At 44.4% G+C, this 19384-nt stretch overlaps 2 protein-coding genes across 2 annotated transcripts; both read right to left on the bottom strand.

Moving 5' to 3' along the window:
- Positions 1-767: 767 nt before the first annotated feature.
- Positions 768-1709, bottom strand: LOC149862509 (olfactory receptor 6M1-like). Its single transcript, XM_090053956.1, has one exon. The coding sequence runs from the start codon at positions 1707-1709 to the stop codon at positions 768-770; it is 942 nt and encodes a 313-aa protein (XP_089910082.1).
- Positions 1710-11876: 10167 nt separating this feature from the next.
- LOC149862508 (olfactory receptor 6M1-like) lies at positions 11877-12824 on the bottom strand. Its single transcript, XM_090053955.1, has one exon. It carries the CDS (start codon positions 12822-12824, stop codon positions 11877-11879), a length of 948 nt encoding a protein of 315 aa, XP_089910081.1.
- Positions 12825-19384: the final 6560 nt, after the last annotated feature.

Genomic DNA, 19384 nt, shown 5'->3' with positions numbered 1-19384 from the left:
CCCTGAGCAACACATTTTAGATACGAGAGGAGAATGCAGACAACCAGACCATGTTCTAGCCCCCAAAACTAAGTGGCTTTCATTGACACAACAGGAAACTTTGGTTTTAGACTCCTTTACAAGTGGAGTGTTTTAAACTTGTCTCTGTGACTTCAGATAACAGCGTTCTCATGCCAGGGCACAAGTTAGGCACCATGCCATTGCCCCTCCAGCTCTGCTTTTGACTTGGCCTCTCACAAAGCCAAGAGAGGGAGCTGTGTGGTAAGGAAGAAACAGTACATTAGAGGGCATGTGCGTCTGTGTGATGGAGGATGATCTAGAAAAGAGGACCCCTTGGTTTCTAAAGCAAAGCATTGTTCATAAGGAGGCAGGAACACCCCAAATCCTCTCAAAATTAACTGGATTTTCCAAAGTATTCATAATATTATACCTGTGGGAAATGCGTTAGAAAAAAAAATAGGGTAAAAGAATAAGAAGAACCATCAACATAAGAAAAGTTTTCTTGTTAAGTGGATATATCATCCCAATCCTTGTTTAAGGCAAGGTGTATAAATAGCAGTGAACAAGTGAGAAAGACCAGGTTGCACAAACAGACAAAGAAATGCATTAAGTCATACAGTACATGGGAATCCTCTGAGGCTTCAGAACGGAGCTGTGGCGTAGTCACAAATCTTGCCATGATTATCCCACTTTTTCTGCAGGGGAGGGTGGATGTGCCATATTATCCCTCAGCTGCCCAGGAAATAGTAGTTCCCACACCCAGATATTTAGCACAGAAAAATTTTTTTCCTTACAAAGTCCCTCAAGGCATTCTTGACCTTTTCATTCCTCAGGCTGTAAATGAATGGGTTCAAGGATGGTGTGACCACCACTATTAGCAGAGCTACTGCCTTCTGAACATTAGGCGAGCGTCTCTGGGTGGGCAGGCAGTACAAGAAAATGGTACTGCCATAGAAAATAGAGGCCACAGTAATGTGGGAGGTGCAAGTGGAGAAAGCTTTCTGTCTGCCTGAGGTGGAGGGGATGTGCAGAATGGTGGTGATAATGTAGAGGTAAGATGCAAGTGTGAAAGCCAAAGAAATGCCCTCAACAATGTCAGCGAGGATTATCTGCAGGGTTAAAAGAAATTTTTCTTCGGTGCAGGCTAACAGGACCAGAGGAGCATAGTCACAAAAGAAGTGATCTATCATGCTGGGGCCACAGAATCGCATCCTGAACAGCAGGGTCATGGCAGAAAGGGGAAGAAGGATTCCTCCCAACCAACAGACCAAAGCTATAAGAAAACAGACATAGTCATTCATGATGATGGGGTAGTGCAGAGGGTGGCAGATAGCAATGTAGCGGTCAAAGGACATGATGGCAATGAGCGTAAATTCAGTGGTGCCGAGAAAGAAGAAGAAGTAACACTGAGTCATGCAGCCCCAGAAGGAGATAGTTTTGTCATCTGAGAGCAGGTTCTCCAGCATCTTGGGGGTAATCAAGGCAATGAGAAAGATCTCCAGGATGGAAAGGTTACAAAGGAAGAAGTACATTGGAGTGCGAAGCTGAGGGTATGTGAACACCAGGGATATAAGGATGAGGTTTCCCATCAGGGTCAATGTAAAGATGACCAGTAGTGCCAGGAAAAATAGGAAGTTCCAGGGCCACGGCAGGGGAAATCCCAAGAGAATGAATTCTGTCACTGTACTGTTGAAGTTATGCATCCTCATGCCAATAATATGTGCACTGCTCAAGGAAGAAACATGAATACCATTAATCAACTCAAAAGCATGCTCCCTGCCTTGTTGTGTCTCTTTCTCACTCTCGCTGTCTGCCAGCCTCCACAGGCAACAATCCCTGTTCCCTCTCCATCACTTACACTGGCACAGCAAATACAGTCATTTATTCATGTTTGAACAGAAGGTGACGGGCATTTATCAATCCATCTGTCTCTCTATTTAGCAAAAACCTGAATAAAAGAACTCTTGAGTACATAAAGCATGGTTTATACAAAAGTGGCAGAGACATAGAAAGGTGGACATAAAAAGGAATAAGGAAGGATGGAAAAAGTAAAAGTAATACAAAAAGTTATTAAGACACAGATGAGAGTCCACTCAGGGTTCTTGTTTTGCTACCATAGGTATGACTGTATAAAACAAACAAACAAACATAAAGAAGACATACAAATGCGGGCATTTTAATGGAAAGGAATGGAAGAATGGGAAAAGTAGAGGAAATAAAAAAAAGATATTAGGGCACAGATGAGAGGCCATTGAGAGCTCTTTTTTTTTTTAACACCATTGGTCTGATTGAATAAGTAATAATAACTTTCATATTGCTTTCGTATGTCTTGTTCTGTTATGTGATTTTCTCTTCCTATGAATTAAGTCAATCAGCTCCAAAAGTTAGGGTGAAGCTCAGAAGTTCATTATACATTGGGAATGGGGTAGAGGCCAATGGGGGATATGTGGATGGAGCCATTCATTTTTTCATACGATAAAGCAGACTGGAAAATAAGATGAGTTAGAAACTCCTATTTTTTACCATACCTGACCATGATAAAGTTCCTTAACACTTCCTCTGAAAAACCTCACACCAATTATCCTTCAAGTTGAGTGAACACACAAGCTAGAATGCAGATCACATGCCACTGGGTAAGTCTGTACTGCTACAGATATTAGAGAAACCCCACCCAGATTTTGAATCTTTAGGACTGCAATTTTGAATTTCTCCCATTAAGATGTCCAAAGATAGATGCACACCTGTCAACAAGAAAACGTACTATTAAAGGAAGCATAGCTACATACATGTACATGTAGAGAGAGAGAGTGTAAGAGAGAGATTGAGAGAAACAGGAAGAGCCAGAGAGAGAGTTGAAATGAACTGTGTGTAGAAGTTGAGCTACCCTTTCTGCTATGTGTGTCTGTGAATTACATCTATGCCTTTATGTAAAAAAGCAGAGAAATGTTTCACTGGGGAGATAATTTCAAAGTGTGCATCTGCTGATAACCCAGGAGACACAATCTGTGCTGTACTCCATAGGGCCTTTCACTGGTGTAAGAGAGAGTAAGACACACTGAAAACTGCAAAACCCAGTGGATTTTCTTGTTAGTCCTATTTTGCTACAGTAGAAAATTGGACATTAATAATTTCATTGTGAAAATATCCACACCAGGCCAAAGCCTGAAGACCTAGGGCCATCAGAACATTCAGAATTGTGTTGTAGGAGATTCATATGGGGGTTACATGAGGCAAGATTGAGGGACATCAGTAAACCAGTGGGTGGGCATGGGTTGTGACAGGACATCTGCCTGTCCAATATTGGTATATTAGAATCATCCTCCTCTGAAGAAATAGCTTGAGTGCTTTGCTCAAGTCACATTTCCAACTTTGCTTCTCCATATGTGATGACAGGCAAGTCATGGAAAGAAAGGTTGTTGCACATCCATCCTATTTGTCTTCCCTTTTGAATACACATCCTGTGTTGAAAATCAACTCTTTCTTCTTGTGGGGTGGAGCCATAAGACTCTCCTACTTTTGGCCTTGATGCTGAAGAGCAGAGATTATTTTAAAAAACAAACCTTGGATGTTTATCAATCAGAAGGGCTTTGTTAAATACATCCTAGAGTACTCAAGGAATAAGCTGAGGGAATTTTATATCCACTGGCTATTCTCTGAGAATTCATGGTTGTCAGGTGAGATCTGCAATGACTAGAAAATAGCAATGGTAGTGATCATCTTTAATAAAGGGAACAAGGGAGATCTGAGGAATTATAGACTGATCAACTGAACCGTAATACCTGGAAACATCATGGCACACATCATCAAGAAAGTTATTTGTAAGCACCTTGAGGGGGAACAAGATGGGCAGGAACAGTCAATATGGCTTGACCAAGAGCAAGTCATGGCTGATTACCCTTACTTCCTTCTCTAACAAGGTGCCTACATTTGTGGATGGGAGGAGAGCAGAGGAGGTGGTAAACCTTGATTACAGCTATGTTTTCAGTGAGGTCTCCCATGTCAGTCTCATTCTGAAGCTAAGGAAATGCAGTCTAGACAAAAGTAAAGAAGGTGGATACAACTGTTAGGATCATGATAATTAAAGGGGAGTCGCTAATGGCTCGATGTCCTGTAGATGGGAATATGTTTTCCCAGGGATTAGTATTGGGTCCAATACTGTTGTAATTTTTCCATGAATGATTTGGTGGTGGGACTGAAAGCCAATTTGCAGATGACACCCAGCTGTATGGGAACTGTGTCCAGTTTTAGGCACTCTGCTTCAAGAAAGAAATGGAGAAATTGGGAGGAGCCCAGCAGAGAACAATGAAGACAGTGAGAGGTCTGGGAAACTTGGGGGAAATATACATTGGAGATTAGGAAGAATTTTAACCACCTTGGTCACATCCAGGTCAGCCTGGCTGTGCATTGTGAGATGCTGCTGGCATGTTTGTGGCACCATATACCATTCATTCCATTGTTCTGTGCATGGCAAGGGAACAGCACAGTGGGGGGCTTTGACCCCTGAAAATCCAGAGGTCAAAAAAACCTGTGAGAAAAAAAGAATATGCCTTGCAGAACCATTCCCCAGCTGCTGGCCAGGTTTTCTTTTGCTTTGTTTTCTTCACAGGCCAAGTCTATTATCAATACTTGACCATGTGGTTGAGATATGGGGAGCATTTAGCTGAAATAGAAGTTTTCGTGCATGTGCCCTTCAGAGCTGGATTATTACAAGCACCATGATAAGACATGGTCTTTCCAGTGAAATGAACCATCATTTGGTGGACAGGTGTTGTGTTCTGACCACTTGGGAACACAACAAATAGCCCAGTGCTGTACCAAAGTGATGTATGGTGTTGCAGAATACTATCTCTGTCTCTCCCCAAAACTCTGCTATCTGACAATTTGGTTACCATGGCAACACAGAGGGTAGACACCTCTGACCCTGAGTTGTAACCTGAGCTGGACACATTTCTGAGAGAAGGGGGAAACCTGTTCCCTCTGCCTACTGACTAGCATCACATACCTGGGTGGGGGCTTAAGCTCCCTACTGTTCTAAGCAATGCCAACATGACTGGAAGGGGCTAAAGACCCTGCCAGTCTACCCAGAAACCAGTGATGCACTTCAAATTGGTTGGCTGGCAGCCAACAGTTGCCAGCCTTCATTGGATCAGGTAAATGACGTTAATAAGATCTATATAAGTTAAGGAATGCCCAGGAGGAGGGGCGGTAGCCATGATGAAAACTCAGAGAGAAAAGCTGGATCATCTGAAACTCTCTCTCTCTCTTGAAACTGATGGTCAATGAACTGCCTGCCTCCAGAGGGAATCTCCACCTGCCTCTGGATGATACTCGTGAGTAAACTACCTGAGATCTAACTAGATATATAGCTTGCAGTAACTCAGATGCGTGATCAAAGGCTACCATGCCACTTCGCTCTAAGGGATTTCTCTGATATTGCTCTACCCTGTACCCTATCCCAAACCTACTCCTTGTAACCAATAAAGTTCTCCTTTGTATGTAGCATGGGAGACTTATTAGGAGAGAGGCTAGATTATGCCTTGGGGTCCCCTTGGTTTGGCTGACTAAGGGAGACCAGTGTTTGTGCTTCAAACTAAGGGAAGCACCCCAAGTTCTTGCAGTGGGTCAAGTACCCTCCAGGGCTAATAGGCCTGTGTTTCCCAGAGGGCACAGGTCCAGGAGCAGTTCAGACTCTGGGTGGTGGCAGTATTGCCCCCAGGCTAACAGGTGTGTTCCAGTAAGGGGGTTGGCCAGATGTGATGCACCCCCAGGGAGGCACTCAGAGCCTGGAAGGTGGTTGGGTGCAGTGAGGTGGATGGATCAGTGCAGGAGCACCCCCTACTGGCTCACCACATATGTCAGTCAGCTTATTAATGCTATCATCAGCTGGTACAAAGCGAGGCCTTCTCCAGTGCCAGAAGAGGATAAGAGCCTTTCTTTTTTTGTATGAAACATCCATTATTGATGTCTCCATATGCCACACAACTAATCAGAGATTTAGTTGGCAAGCCAGAAAGCTAGGACAGCACAAGTCATTGAGGTGGCTGTGTATTACAGGAGAATGTTCGGTGAAAATCCAAGATACCACAATCTGGTCATAAAAGAGCTGGTCATTTAGTGCACTAGTGCATGAGCACCTGGCGACAGAATTTCTCCCCATGAATCAAGGGATATTAAAGTTGACTGTGAAATTCTCAAGAATGCAGGAAAAAGAATCTAATGCCTCCTGATTTAAAATATTTGGATCTCTACAAGCATCTTAGACTACTTGAAAGTACATTTCTCTCTCTTTTTGTGAGGAAGAAGACATGTGCTTACAGAACACTGTAATCTGTATGTTTAGCAGCATCTGGTATGGGCCTAGGGCATGGTAATGGTGTTAACAATAATAACTATATCAGAGCAAATGTCTAGACCATGTTTAACATTCCCTAATGTTCCTGGTAACATTATTATCTTGCCATATTCCAACTCATCAGTTACTCTACCCACCATTTTGTCTTCCTTCTTCATGTGAGTGAATGGGGTCTGTTCCTCTCTCTCTGTTTTTTTTTTCTCTCTCTCTCTCCCTCCCTTTGTTAAAATGTGTGTAGACCAAAGGTGGAAGTTTGGGAGAGGCTCTTACACAAAGCAATTTAAAGTATGAGAATCAGTTGTATAATAAGAAGTCCTTTTTTAAATACATAGGGGGTAAAAAGAAGGCCCTGGGTAATGTGGGGCCCTTGCAGGATGCATTGGGAAATTTGATCATCACACCAGACGGCAAAGCTAACATGTTTAACGATTTCTTTGCCTCCATCTTCCTAAGTAGGGGCCAGAATAGCCACCTCCCTGCTGGGTCCCCCTTGGGCCCTGGGGGAGGCACACCTGGGCCACAGGTTAGCGAGGATTTAGTTAGGGAGCTTCTGGAGGGGTTGGATGTCAGCCGATCCAGATGATCTCCACCCTAGAGTTCTAAAGGAACTGGCCGAGGTCATTGCAAGTCCCCTGGCACAACTTTATGAGCACTCGTGGTGCTCTGGTGAGGTACCGGAGGACTGGAAGACAGCCAGTGTGGTTCCCATCTTCAAAAAAGGCAGGAAGGAGGACCCGGGAAACTATAGGCCAGTTAGTCTTACCTCGATCCTAGGCAAGCTGTTCAAGAAAATTATGCTGCCACACATCCGGGAGGGGCCAACAGGGGACTGCATGCTTAGAAGCAACCAACACGGGTTCATCAGTGGCAGGTCCTGTCAGACCAACCTGGTGGCCTTTTACGATCAGATCACCAGTTCGTTAGATGCAGGGGTAGCAATGGATATAGTCTTCCTGGACTTCCGGAAGGCTTTTGATACTGTCTCTCACCCTGTTCTCATTAAGAAACTGGGGGGGCTGTGGTGTCGACACCCACACAGTCAAATGGGTCGCCAATTGGCTGGAGGGCTGCACCCAGAGGGTGGTAGTGGATAGATCCTTCTCAACCTGGAAGGACATGGGCAGTGGGGTTCCGCAGGGCTTGGTTCTTGGGCCCGCACTGTTCAACATCTTAATCAGTGATTTGGACGAGGGGGTAAAAAGCACCCTGTTCAAATTTGCTGATAACACTAAGATGTGGGGGGACATGGGCACACTGGAAGGATGCAACAGGCTACAATCAGACCTAGACAGCTTACAGGGGTGGGCGGATGAGAATAGGATGGGTTTCAACGCAGACAAGTGCAAGGTGATGCACTTCAGGAGGAACAACTGGCACCATACCTACAGGTTGGGGAACTCCCCTCTTGTCAGCATGGAGGCGGAAAAGGATCTTGGGGTCATCATTGACTCCAAGATGAACATGGGCCGGCAGTGTGGGGAGGGAGTAAGGAAGGCCAACCGCACCTTGTCATGCATCCACAGATGCACCTCGAGCAGGTCCAAAGAGGTGATCCTCCGCCTCTGTGCGGCACTGGTCAGGCCGCAGCTGGAGTACTGCATCCAGTTCTGGGCGCCACACTTCAAGAGGGATGTTGACAGCATGGAGAGGGTCCAGAGGAGGGCCACTCGTATGATCAGGGGACAACAGGGCAGGCCCTATGAGGAGAGGCTACGGGACCTGAACCTGTTAAGCCTCCACAAGAGAAGGCTGAGGGGGGATCTTGTGGCCTGTTATAAACTAGTAAGGGGAGATCAGCAGGCACTGGGGGAGTCACTGTTCCCCCGAGCACCGCCAGGAGTGACCAGGAATAACAGTCACAAGCTGGCAGAGGGTAGGTTTAGGTTAGATATCAGGAGGCGCTACTTCATGGTCAGGGCGGCTAGGGTCTGGAACCAACTTCCAAGAGAAGGGGTGCAGGCTCATACCCTGGGGGTGTTTAAGAGGAGGTTACATGAACATCTTGCTGGGGTCGTTTGACCCCAGTATTCTTTCCTGCCATGGCAGGGGGTTGGACTAGATGATCTGCTCAGGTCCCTTCTGACCCTAGAAACTATGAAACTGTGAAACTTTGGGGGGTGACGGGTGGAGGGGACAAATGGAGAATCAGCCCCACGTTCAGACTTAGAGGAGGAGTGTGAATGGTGCCCCCACCAAGGAGCCTGCCCCAGCCCCTTGTGTCACCGAGCTGTAGGAGCCAGGTGTGGGGATATAGCAGTAGACCCATGTGTCAGCTATGACCTTTTAACCACTCTGTGGCCAACTCCCTTTCACCAAAGGGACTATAAGCATTTCAGAATTTAGAGCAATGGTTCCTGAAGCCAATGATGGTGGATGCCAGAGAGGATATGACGGGGTACATCACTCTAGAAATGTCCTGTTCATATGCTGTCCCTCTAAAGCAGCCACTCCTGCCACTGTTGGAGACAGGCTGCTGGGCTAGATGGAGCAGCAGATCCATGTTCTCTGCTGCTTGAGTTGTTGTCTGGTGGGTGGGCAGAGCCTGATGTTAGGGAGGGAGAGGGAATAAGGATATAGAATCAAACATTTGGTTCTATCGCCCCTTTGCAGCATGAAGTAGGAAGGCACCTCTCCTGGCTCAGTGCTCTTTATCCTTCCTTGCAGTAGACTCTGCACTGAGCCTTTGGCCAGCATTAAGTACTTCATAGGAATTTAGGACCAGACATGCTCTTTACCTTATAAGGGAGTGAAGCAGTATTTTACTCCATGCGCTGTGCATTATATTTAGCTCTTCTACCTACCATTAACTCCAAACATAGTTGATTGATTTCTCTATTTATTTCTTTTTAGTTTAATATCAAAGGGCATATGCATTGAAAAGGGTTAGAAGGGATCTCAGGAAGTCATCTCATCCAATCCTTCCCCCACTTTTGGTAGAATCATCCCTGATTAAACCATGCCAGAGAAGTGTTTGCTTAGCTTGCACTTAGAAACTTCCAGGATGGAATTTCCACAACCGCTTGGCTCTTGGTTTCTTTGGCTAAGTCTGGGAAAAAACCTATTAAGGTTTTAGGGACCATCAGTGTTCAGGGTTTGTAATATACACAAAGTAGGGTAAGGGTTTATGTACCTTAAAAGGCCTTGTGTTATTAAAGATGTTTAGATCTTATTTTAAAATGCAAGAATGGACTTTACCATTCTAATGGATACCAACTGATGATCTATGGATGCTTCCACCTTAGCAGCAGTCCCAAGTGACTGGAAGTAAATACTTTACTGTCTAGTAAGAGTTGGCAGGTATATTTGAAGTGTATTTCTGTGCCAGAGGCCTGCTTCTTCTTGGTGTGTTTCCAGGCCACAAAGCTAAACCAAGGCAAATGTTACAAACAGGAAATCTCTGAAGAGAAGCTAAGGAATGTCTTAGCTGTAGGAACTGACCTACTCTCTCATGATGAAGGGGGTCTCATCAGGTATGAGGCACATTAGGCAACCTTCTACCAAAAGATCAAACTACTGACATTTGTCATGTGCATAGGCCATCTGATGATCAGGAACTTGAATTCAGCACTACATTTATTTTAAAAACTAAACAAAAAACAAAGCAAAACAGTATTAACAGAAGGTAGCCTTTGTAGATATTATTTCCTTTATCCTGTAAGAACAAGATTTCTTTCCCATGCTTATCTTTTCATTCACTATTTCTTTATCCATTCCCAGGTCTAAATAGCTCCTGGTAATACTGTTAGTGGCACTAATATATATTTTTTCTCCCTACTGAGTTGCAGTCTGTAAAATTAAGTATACATATTAATCATGGGCCATGAACACAAGGAAATTTCCAACTTGGCTATACATTGGTCATTAAAATGGCATAATTTTTTATTATCCCATTGCAGATGTTCAAGTAATCTTAATTTTAAAGGAGGTAATCATATTTACTTGATGCAGTAAAACAATGGGGAAATAATTGTTAACTAGAGCAATAGATTCTGCATTAAGTGTTGTTTTGCCCGTTGGCATATATATAAAAATCCCAAACCTAAACAAACAGGTAAAAAAAAAACAGTTGGCTATATGTTCAGTTACTGTATTACATTTCAAAAGAAGGCCTTGCAGATTCTAGCAGTAAGTTTACCAGCTGTGGAAAGACATCCCTGAGGTTGACAGAATTTCTAATCTCTCTACTCATTTTAGAGTGAAGAGCAAATTTTTCTTTTCCCCTAAGAATTTGCTGAATGTCCCCAGATAACATTTTCCATGTCAGGTCCACTCTTTTCCATTTTCTCACAGATTCTGTATTAAGTCCTCCAAGTTATATCATAAATAGATGCTCAGTTATTATGGATTCAAAACTTCAATTTGTTTCATCGGTGATGCGTGTGGAGGACATGTGCTCGCCCCCCCCCCTCGATTTCTGTGCCAACGATGGGCTGTGGGACAGCAGCCCGACCACAGCCAATGTTCAGTAGCAGCAGGGGCAGTGGCGGTAGCAGTGGTGCAGAGTTGTGCCCCCCCCCCCCCCACACACACTATCAACACTTGTGTGTCTATGATTTGCTTGCATATAAAATTATGCAAATGCTAAATCAGATTTGTTTTCAGAAATATATTGATTTGGGAGGCTAATTTTCATTTTAAAAAGTAATTTTTTGGAATGAGCCTGAATAGAATCTGCATTCTGTTAGAGGTTTCTAATAACATCCATGTATCTGTTTATACATTCATTCATCCTCATTCATGCACCTTTTTTCTTTCTTACACAGTCCATTCACAGTCTATACATTATTGTGATCACCATTAACAGGTATCGCACTTGTGAATAAAAAAGCCAAGGCAGGACTATTCACTGCAATAATGTGCTGGTAGTGCTGTCCAGGAATGAAGTTCCACTAACATTGACTGAAAAGGCCTCTAAGAACAGATAATAAGGATTTTCAGTATCCCAGTTTAAGACTTTAAATCCATTTTTTGCAAAAGAACTGAACATGGAGATGTCTGTTTGCCATATCAACTGTCTAAATACTATTAAAATAGTAATGATGAATCAGGAACCTATTGCATTTGGCACCACAAAACGATAGAACAAAAAGAACATTTGTGCTTAAAACAGTTCACAAAGTGAGTATATATATGGCAACAGACAATAAGTGAAGAGTGGCATGCAGATGTTGCAGGACTGGGAGACAATACTGGTCCTCTTCAGCTTTTCAACACATCTTAGTACTAAGAAAACTATATGAAAACTCTCAGGCCTATTTTATTGATTCTTACATGTGGATCTATGTACATGGCAAATTATGGTTATTTCTATAACAGAGAATTAGTTCCCATTGTTGCTACAAACAGTCAAACCCCAAAGAAACAATCCCCTGCTTTTGCAGGAGGATTTTCAAAAGCTCCTTCTTGATGGAATTGAGACTTACTGCAAGACTTTGAAAATCCTAGCCTTAATCAATAAAAGAAGCAGCAAGGGAGGCACCCTACTACTCCAATGATTTGAAAGCAGCAGTAGACAAAGGGTGTCTCAAGCCTTTAATTTCTGCATGGGTTGTTTTATGGTCACATATGCCTTAAGGGCATTTTTTACCTTCTTGTTCCTTAAAGTATAAATGAATGGGTTTAATAAAGGACTTACTATCGTTGTGAACAGCGCCACCACCTTCTGTAGACTAAAAGAATGGCCCTGACTGGGTTGGGCATACATGAAGATGGCACTGCCATAGAAAATGGAGGCCACAGTAATGTGGGAGGCACAGGTGGAGAATGCTTTTTGTCTGCCTGTGGCTGAGGGGATGCGCAGGACCGTGGTGATGATGTAGAGGTAGGACACAGTGGTAAATGACAAGGAAGTGAGCAATACGATACAAGAGAGGATGTACTCTAGCATGAGGAGGAAGTCTGTGTTGGCGCAGGACAGCTTCACCAGCGGGGCATAATCGCAGAAGAAATGGTCTATCACATTAAGGCCACAGAAGGGCAGCTGACAAAGCAACATGAGTGGGAAGAGGGTGGAGAGGAACCCACCAAGCCAGCAGCCCACGACGAGAAAGATGCAGACGCGTTCTCTCATGATGATGGGGTAACGGAGTGGGTGGCAGATGGCAGCATAGCGGTCAAAGGACATAACAGCAATGAGGATGAAGTCAGTAGTACCCAGAAAGAAGTAGAAGTAGCACTGAGCAATGCAGCCCCAGTAGGAGATGGTTTTGTCCCAGGATAACAGGTTCTCCAGCATCTTGGGGGCAATAGAAAGGACAAAAAGGATCTCTAGGATGGAGAGGTTGCAGAGGAAGAAGTACATGGGGGTACGGAGGTTGACATCAATATACACCACAGCAATGATAGTCAGGTTCCCCATGAGGGTCAAGGTAAAGATGACTAGTAGAATCATGAAGACTATGAGCTGCAGCAGCCATGGTAGAGGGAAGCCCAGGAGCACAAATTCCATGACTAAATGACTCCGGTTGCTCATCATTATTGCAGCTTGTGATGGCCTGAATGTTAAATTTGATAAATTCAATTGGAAATTAAAACATCCCACTAACACTTAAATGTTTCCTCCTAACCCTCCCCCACTCCCCTCCCCCCCCCCCAAAAAAAAAAAAGCTTAACAGACTCTTGGCATTTTCCAAAAACATTGGTTCTTTTTCAAAAATCAGGATTTAGTTTTATTTTAAAATAAACATGATAATGAATGCATACTATCCACCAATACTAGAGAACAGTGCAGAATGTTTGCTACTTCAAATAAAAACCAGGTTATTTAATGCTTTGTTCTCTTCTGCTGGAATAAGAAAATCAGCAATTTAAGCAAACATTTAAACAACACTAGAGTGAGCATGGGAATGAAGCCCAATTTACCAGGGCACAACAAACAGCCTAGAAATGAGGCATGTTTCCAGCTCATTTTTATGCAGTTTGGGCAAGTATTAAAAACATGTATACAATCATAAATAAGAAGACAGCTAGGCAGATAAAAGGACAGACAGTCTTCCACACACATGAAAACACATGTGCACACACACAAAAGAAAGACAGACAGGTGCATGGGCTTAGGGGACATTTTTATAGTTAAAGTAAAATCCTTTTGGCACAGGAAAATTTAATGATCTGAGACATGCAAACCTAGAGACAAATAAGATAATTTATTTTGTTTGCTCTCCCTTTCTTACACTCACATAACCATGCACTGGAAAAATACAATTTTACCTTTTCATTCCAGGGAAATGTAATAAAGGCCTTGTCTTGTTGGTCTCGTGGAAATCTCTTTCACTTGCAGTAGATTCCAAATTTCTCAGCTTGTATCAAGACTTGGCTTAAAACAGAACATGGCGTTGTGTTCATGACACACATTACATACATTGTATAACAAGCATTGTATATATGCATGTTTGCGGGGGGAGCTGAACCTTTGTTATATGAATGTCTTTCTCATTGCTAATGTCTCGCCACAATCATGATCAAAGGGCCAGTCTCCATTCAAAGCATATCATGAACACCAGGTGAATATGGTTCTTTAAAATAATCCTGGCAGGCACCTAGGGAACCGAATGCCTGAGCCATCTAAATTCAGTTCCTCTATGCAAACATCTTTAGGACAGCAATGCTCCGTGAAATACAGAACGTCCTGCTGAGTCCAATGGGACTGTGCCCTCTAGCAAGTCTCCTGCCTCACTCCCTCCAACAGAATCTTCTCAAGCTGGAGCAGCAGGTTCTGCTCCACATCCAAATGGACAGCCCTCCATATTTATCCCTGCCTCCATTGCCCCTTGCATGGCACTCTTTTGCTCTGGACTGAAGCATCCGCAGTGCCCTTGAGCCCTTTACTCTCTTATTCTGCACCAGGACATTTATATCAACAGCCACCTCCTATTTCCTGTAACCGTGGGTATTTGCTTTTTATAAATTATCAAATGTGGACCCTATCCTAAACCCGGAAGTGATATGCAAACTCTGAGATACATACATGAGCAGGTATATATATTCACTGGAGAAGGATACGGTAGCAAACAGTTTAAAATTCACTCTGGATTCATGCCAAAGCCTTTCCCAACTCTTAACTGCCAGACTGACCATGATATAGATAGGTGCCTGATCCTTAAGCTTGAGGAGTCAAAAGCATCCACATCATTCCCTTGCATTGCACTGGCTATAGAAGCAGGCCTGACTTAGCCATGCTGGGTCTGCGGGACTGTGGGCTTGGTTGTACCTTTGATGTTAACTTTTGGTACTGCCCAGAGGATCTGACAGCCCCATTATTAGCCAGAGACATGCTATGTGCTGGGTATGGGTTAATTCAGGAAATTTCCATGGGCTGTATGATATAGGCCAGAGGGGATGTGCCTGGTATTTCTTCTGGCCTTATAATGTATGAATGCATGATACAAGGTCAGATTCCCCAGTGGCTATAACTTGACCTTCTTCCATTATATCACTGACCAGATCCCAGCTGGCATAAATCAGCACCAGCTTCTCTTAAATAAACTGGTCAGATACCTTTCTGCTGCTATGTGCTATACTCATTCCAGCAAATCCACAGCTGGCCTAAGTCAGGGCAACTCTACTGCTGTTATACAGTCAGTGATGCCTATACTGATTTACACTATCTAAATAACTGATCAACTTGGAGGCCAGTCAGAATTTCTCTTGTGTTCCTACAGTTCCTGCCTTTGTTATCCTTGGCACTGAATTTACTTTGGAAGGAGTTTGGCATATGGGGAAGTGCTCAGGACTGATGGAATCAAAGGACACTGTACTGCGGCTGGACTAGATGTCCTCAGGCTTCTGTACTCCCCTTCCACCAAATATTATCACCATAGATTGTTTCAAAAATCAACCAAGCAATTTGAGTCCCATATCCCTGGGGGTTCCACTTGAAATGTTTTGAAAAAGATTTTATTTTAAAGGGGGGAGAGGGGCTGAGAATGATAGGGCACCTTAAAACAGTTCAAGCTAGTTACCAAACAGGGGTAAAACATTATTATATTCTTTTAGCTAAAACTTCTCAATCCTGGCTCATCAGGGAAATAAATAAATAATTCAACTCTCAGCACTTCCTAATTTTCTGTCACAGAAATGAAAGTCAGAGCAGGACAATTCCCAGCAGCAAAGTCAGTGGAGAGATAAATGAAGTTTTGTTAAGTTTATTCCCTGGAGTTTTAATTACTGACAAACCAAGTTTTTTAATGACTCAGAAACAAATGAAGTACCTGGGAGGTATCTAAGTAGGGAAAGCCTTACTAATTGACAGAGTCAGTTAATTAATCAGTTGCTAAAAGTTTTGTGGAAGACAATTTGTCAACTTTTTCCTGTGTGCCTTACATCACTAGCGTCTGAGACAATCAGCTTGGGAACAAAGGAGAGTTTGCATTTTGTGCTGTTCATGTTCGGCCTTAAGTTTTTTGCCTTTGCTCTGTGAATAATCAGTTCCAATGTTAAGCATTCATGGTCTCAGTCTTTCACCTCTAGGGCAGGGGCCTTTAGACAGGGTGGGTAGTCAGCACTGCATAAAAACTGACCCTTCAGGTCTTCCTTCAGCTGGACACACTGAACCTGAAATGTGCTTAAATCCCTTGTCCCTTTGAAAATGAGGGTTTAAGCAGAGCCACTGCAGAGGCCTTCGTGTTGCTGCCAGCAAGACATCTTCTGTTCACTTAAATACTGTAGAACAAGAACCCTAATGGTGAACCATGTTATTAGTGACACAATTCGGCTCACTTGGGATGTGTTGTAGGCCCTTTCCACACTCTGAGCTTACAAGGATTTTAGTTTTCTTTTTCTAGGGCTGGGGCAGGTTATCCCATGCAGCACAGTTATATGTACTATCATGTGAAAACTCTGGGGGAAGGATGCCAAAGAATCCTTCAGCTCGGGGGTGGCCAATCTGCAGCAGAAACCATATTTGTGACTGGTATGTGGAAGAGCAGGGGGGGAACACAGTGGCAGGTCAGGGACAGAGCAGAAAGCAGAACAGCAGATCAGGCAGGGAAGGAGGCTCAGAATGGCACTTGGGGAGGCTGTGGGGCCAATTTGTGCCATGCCTGCCAAAAAGGTTGGCCCATTGCGTTAGCCGGTCAGTGCAGTGGGTCTCAAGCTGGCCAGCCCCCCTTTAATGGATGAGTAATTTCTCCAGCTGCAGAGTCCATCCCCTCACTGATCAGGGATGAACTCAGAGCAAAATCTGAGGGCCCTGTGACTGGCTCCCACATGGCATGGCAAGTGAAGGGAAGATTGCAAAAAACAGCCTCCTACCTGGTTCTCTTGCTCTACAGGGACACAGTTTGGGCTAAATCCTATTTCACTGTACAAGCTTAAATTGCAAATTGTCTTGAACCTAGACCTGCTAAACACAAAGTGGAGGAGGGGGTCCTTCCGTATTTTCAAGCAATAGCCTAATAGGTACTGTTCTAAAGCAGGGAGCGAGAGACTTGGATTTTAGGCCTTCCTCACCCACAGGGATTTGCAACTGTACCTCCTGCTTCATAGCAAAGTGCTGTAGCCACCAGACCATGGGTTAGGCCTTACCCAGGCCCTTCTCCAGCTTTCCTCTGGAAGCTGGCTCACTGGGCAGCTAAAAGGTATGTGGGGCCAGTTGAAACCAAGCAAGCTGAAGAGTGTGTGGTTCAGCACTAGGGCTGATACTTTGAAAGGGCAGGCAACACAGATTCCAGCACAGGCCCTTACTCCAACTGGGGCAGAAATTTCCCCAGTGATGTCAATCCACGTTACCAAGTGGCTAATCAATGCAAAATGCAGTAGGTCAGACTCAAGGGTGGGGGGCATGGTGCTGGGCAAGTGCCTGGGTAATACCTTATTTCTGGCCTGGTATTTACAGCATCAGGCTGAGAAGAAAGAGTCACAAGTTTCTGTCTAGGTGTGGTGGCCTACAACACAGGTCTCACTACCTAAGTGGTTTAGGGACCCAAAACAGTGTAAGATATGTTGTAGTGTCCTGTCCCCCCACCTCCAACCAAAAAAGTCATCACCCAAAGAGTCCAAATGAGCTTACTGCTTTGACCCTGCGGTGGTGTCCTCCATAGGAATCAGGATGCTCCCAGTCAGGCCACATGATAGCAATGGTCTTATATGGCCTAAGGTCTTTGGACCTTAGATTGCATTGTCTATAGGTGGTCTCCCATTATGAACTCAAGGTGCAAAGTGCTCCAGTGCACAGCTCCCATGCCTCATGATAGACACCATTTATGATAAAGACCTGCTGTATTGGCCTTGGGAACAATTCACTCTCCTTGTGCCTCAATTTTCCATTGACTAATTAAATGCTGAGATCGTTGGAACAGGAGATGTGTCACCTGTGCAAACACACTGTGCCTGGTATGATGGGGACTACACTACAGCTGATGCCTCCAGGGTAATATGAATTATAGTATCAAAGTTAAGGTCAACATAAGAAGGAAAAAACTCTCCTAAATAATGAAATGGTCTCCCCATGTGAAATTCTGGATGGTGCCTTTAAATACATTTGAGTACTGTATTGGTAAATCCTTCTCTATCCAAGGGGCCTCTGCCATCCTCTGTTATCAAGGAGAGGTGTAGTACTCAGTACCTCAGAAGAATTTGTCCCTTATGTTCAGATGGAGAAGGCTTTTTGGAAATGCTGTTATACTTGCCTCTTTTACCAGTCCCCTGAGCCACCTCAGGTGAGACTTTTAGGCTGGGATTGATCACGGGGCCTTTAGAGCAGTTAACACCCACATTCCAATGATTTGCTATAAACCTAAAGGAAATCATTGGCAAATGTGGCCCTGATGGCTACATGACTCAGTTTCTCCATATTTAAAATCACCAATCACCTTATCTGACAGGGCAATTCTGAGATTAAATTCATGTTTGCCCTTGGGGTTTTCAGAAGTTATTGTAAAAGGGGACAGTATGCAGGTGCTTAAATCAATAGATACCAGCACTGTGATGACAACAATAGTTCTGAACTTATATTTGGTATGTTTCATCAGTTGATATCAAATAACCTGAAAGAAAAGAAGCAACATTGAAGGGTAAACTGAGGCACAGGAAGGACTTGTCCAAGGTCACGCAGAAGGTCAGTGGTAAAGCTGAGTCAAATTGGATTGAGTCAAGTCCCCACCATCCTCATGGGAATCAGGTTTATTTCCCTTTTAGGGATGGAGAAACCGAGGCAGTGATTAATTAATTGGCTTTTGCCAAAATCGTGCTGAATCTGGCACAGAGGTAGATACTGAATGTAAGAGTCCTGGAACCCATGCAGTGGTCTGTGTGCTGCTTTACACTGCTACACATGTGAATGAGGGTGTGGATACTTGACATAGTTGCCTACAAAGCACTGGTGATGCGTAGGGGGTGCACATGCACCCCGAGATTGGCCGTGAACCCCCTGGAAGATCCAGACACAAGACCAGAAGTGCCGGCAGAAGTACTGCTGCCTCTCCCGCCCCATTCCCCCGCCCAGCAATCTGGTGCTGTCCCAGACTTGGGAGGCACCAGTTGCCCATGCTACAGAGTAATTTACCCTGGGTTTTATTCCATACTATACCAGGCGGGGTGGAGGGGGAGAGAATCCTAGGGTTGCCGTGCTCTACCCTAGCACTCCCTACCGTGCCAAGCTTGGATTAAAGCACCCTCATTCTCATCCACCACGTCTTGATCTTGCAGAAATTAAAGGGAGGTTACCTCTTGTCCTCCTGGCCACGGTTCCTGCTACCCCAAGCCTTGTTTATATAATGGGGGTCCGAGCACCCCAGCCTTATGGGCTATGCATGGCTCCAGCCACCCCTGTACCACACCCTAAGCCTTGCGGATCTACTGGACGTTCAGTCTTAGCCACAGCTCACATCACTCTCAGCGCCCTCTGGCGCTTGGGCTCCCTGCAGCCCTCGTCCCTCTCGGCGCCCCCTTTGCTCTGGGGCTTCTCACGCTGCCCACACTCGGGGCTTCTCGCTGCCCACGCTATCGTGGCTCCCCTATGAGGCCTCCTCCATCCCCCTCTAGCCTCACCCAATCCTCCAGTCAAACACTAAAGAAAACAGAAGCCCCTTGGCT

Source organism: Crocodylus siamensis, chromosome 6, assembly GCF_052110815.1.
Source record: "Crocodylus siamensis isolate JL-2025a chromosome 6, ASM5211081v1, whole genome shotgun sequence".
In the NCBI taxonomy this organism is placed as follows: Eukaryota; Metazoa; Chordata; order Crocodylia; family Crocodylidae; genus Crocodylus; species Crocodylus siamensis.
Note: the sequence above shows the minus strand (reverse complement) of the source record. Positions and strands in the feature narration are given on the sequence as shown.